Consider the following 365-nt stretch of genomic DNA (forward strand, 5'->3'; position numbering starts at 1 on the left):
CGGGTGCCACCCCCGTCCTCGTCCTCGCTGCTGTCACCCGTCGGTGTCCCCGAGGTCCCCAATAAGCCGGCGGCCAAGGCCAGCTCGGTGACATCCAGCTCGTCCAGGGCCAGGTCCGGGCCACCCACTGGGGACAACGGCTCCAGGGGGGACGGTGGCACCGTGGGTGGCCGCTGTCCCCTGGGTGACGGTGGCCCCGGGGATGAGCGTTGACCCAAGAGCGATGGTGGCCCCAGGGGTGACGATGACCTCGCGGGTGACGGTGGCCCGTTGGGTGACGGTGGCTCCACGGATGAGCTTGGTCCCATGGGTGACGGTGGCTTCGTGGGTGACCTTGGTCCCAGGGGTGACAATGGCTCCCGCGG

At 70.4% G+C, this 365-nt stretch overlaps 1 protein-coding gene across 1 annotated transcript; it reads right to left on the bottom strand.

Annotated features, from left to right (window-relative positions):
* Positions 1-10: 10 nt before the first annotated feature.
* On the bottom strand, positions 11-308 carry LOC104079578 (proline-rich proteoglycan 2-like; the record flags this gene model as incomplete). The annotated part of the gene is made up of 1 exon (XM_009581657.1): positions 11-308. A coding segment is annotated over exon 1 (298 nt), but the record flags the coding sequence as incomplete, so codon positions are not given.
* Positions 309-365: the final 57 nt, after the last annotated feature.

This window comes from Fulmarus glacialis, unplaced genomic scaffold (assembly GCF_000690835.1).
Source record: "Fulmarus glacialis isolate BGI_N327 unplaced genomic scaffold, ASM69083v1 scaffold28847, whole genome shotgun sequence".
Taxonomy (NCBI): domain Eukaryota; kingdom Metazoa; phylum Chordata; class Aves; order Procellariiformes; family Procellariidae; genus Fulmarus; species Fulmarus glacialis.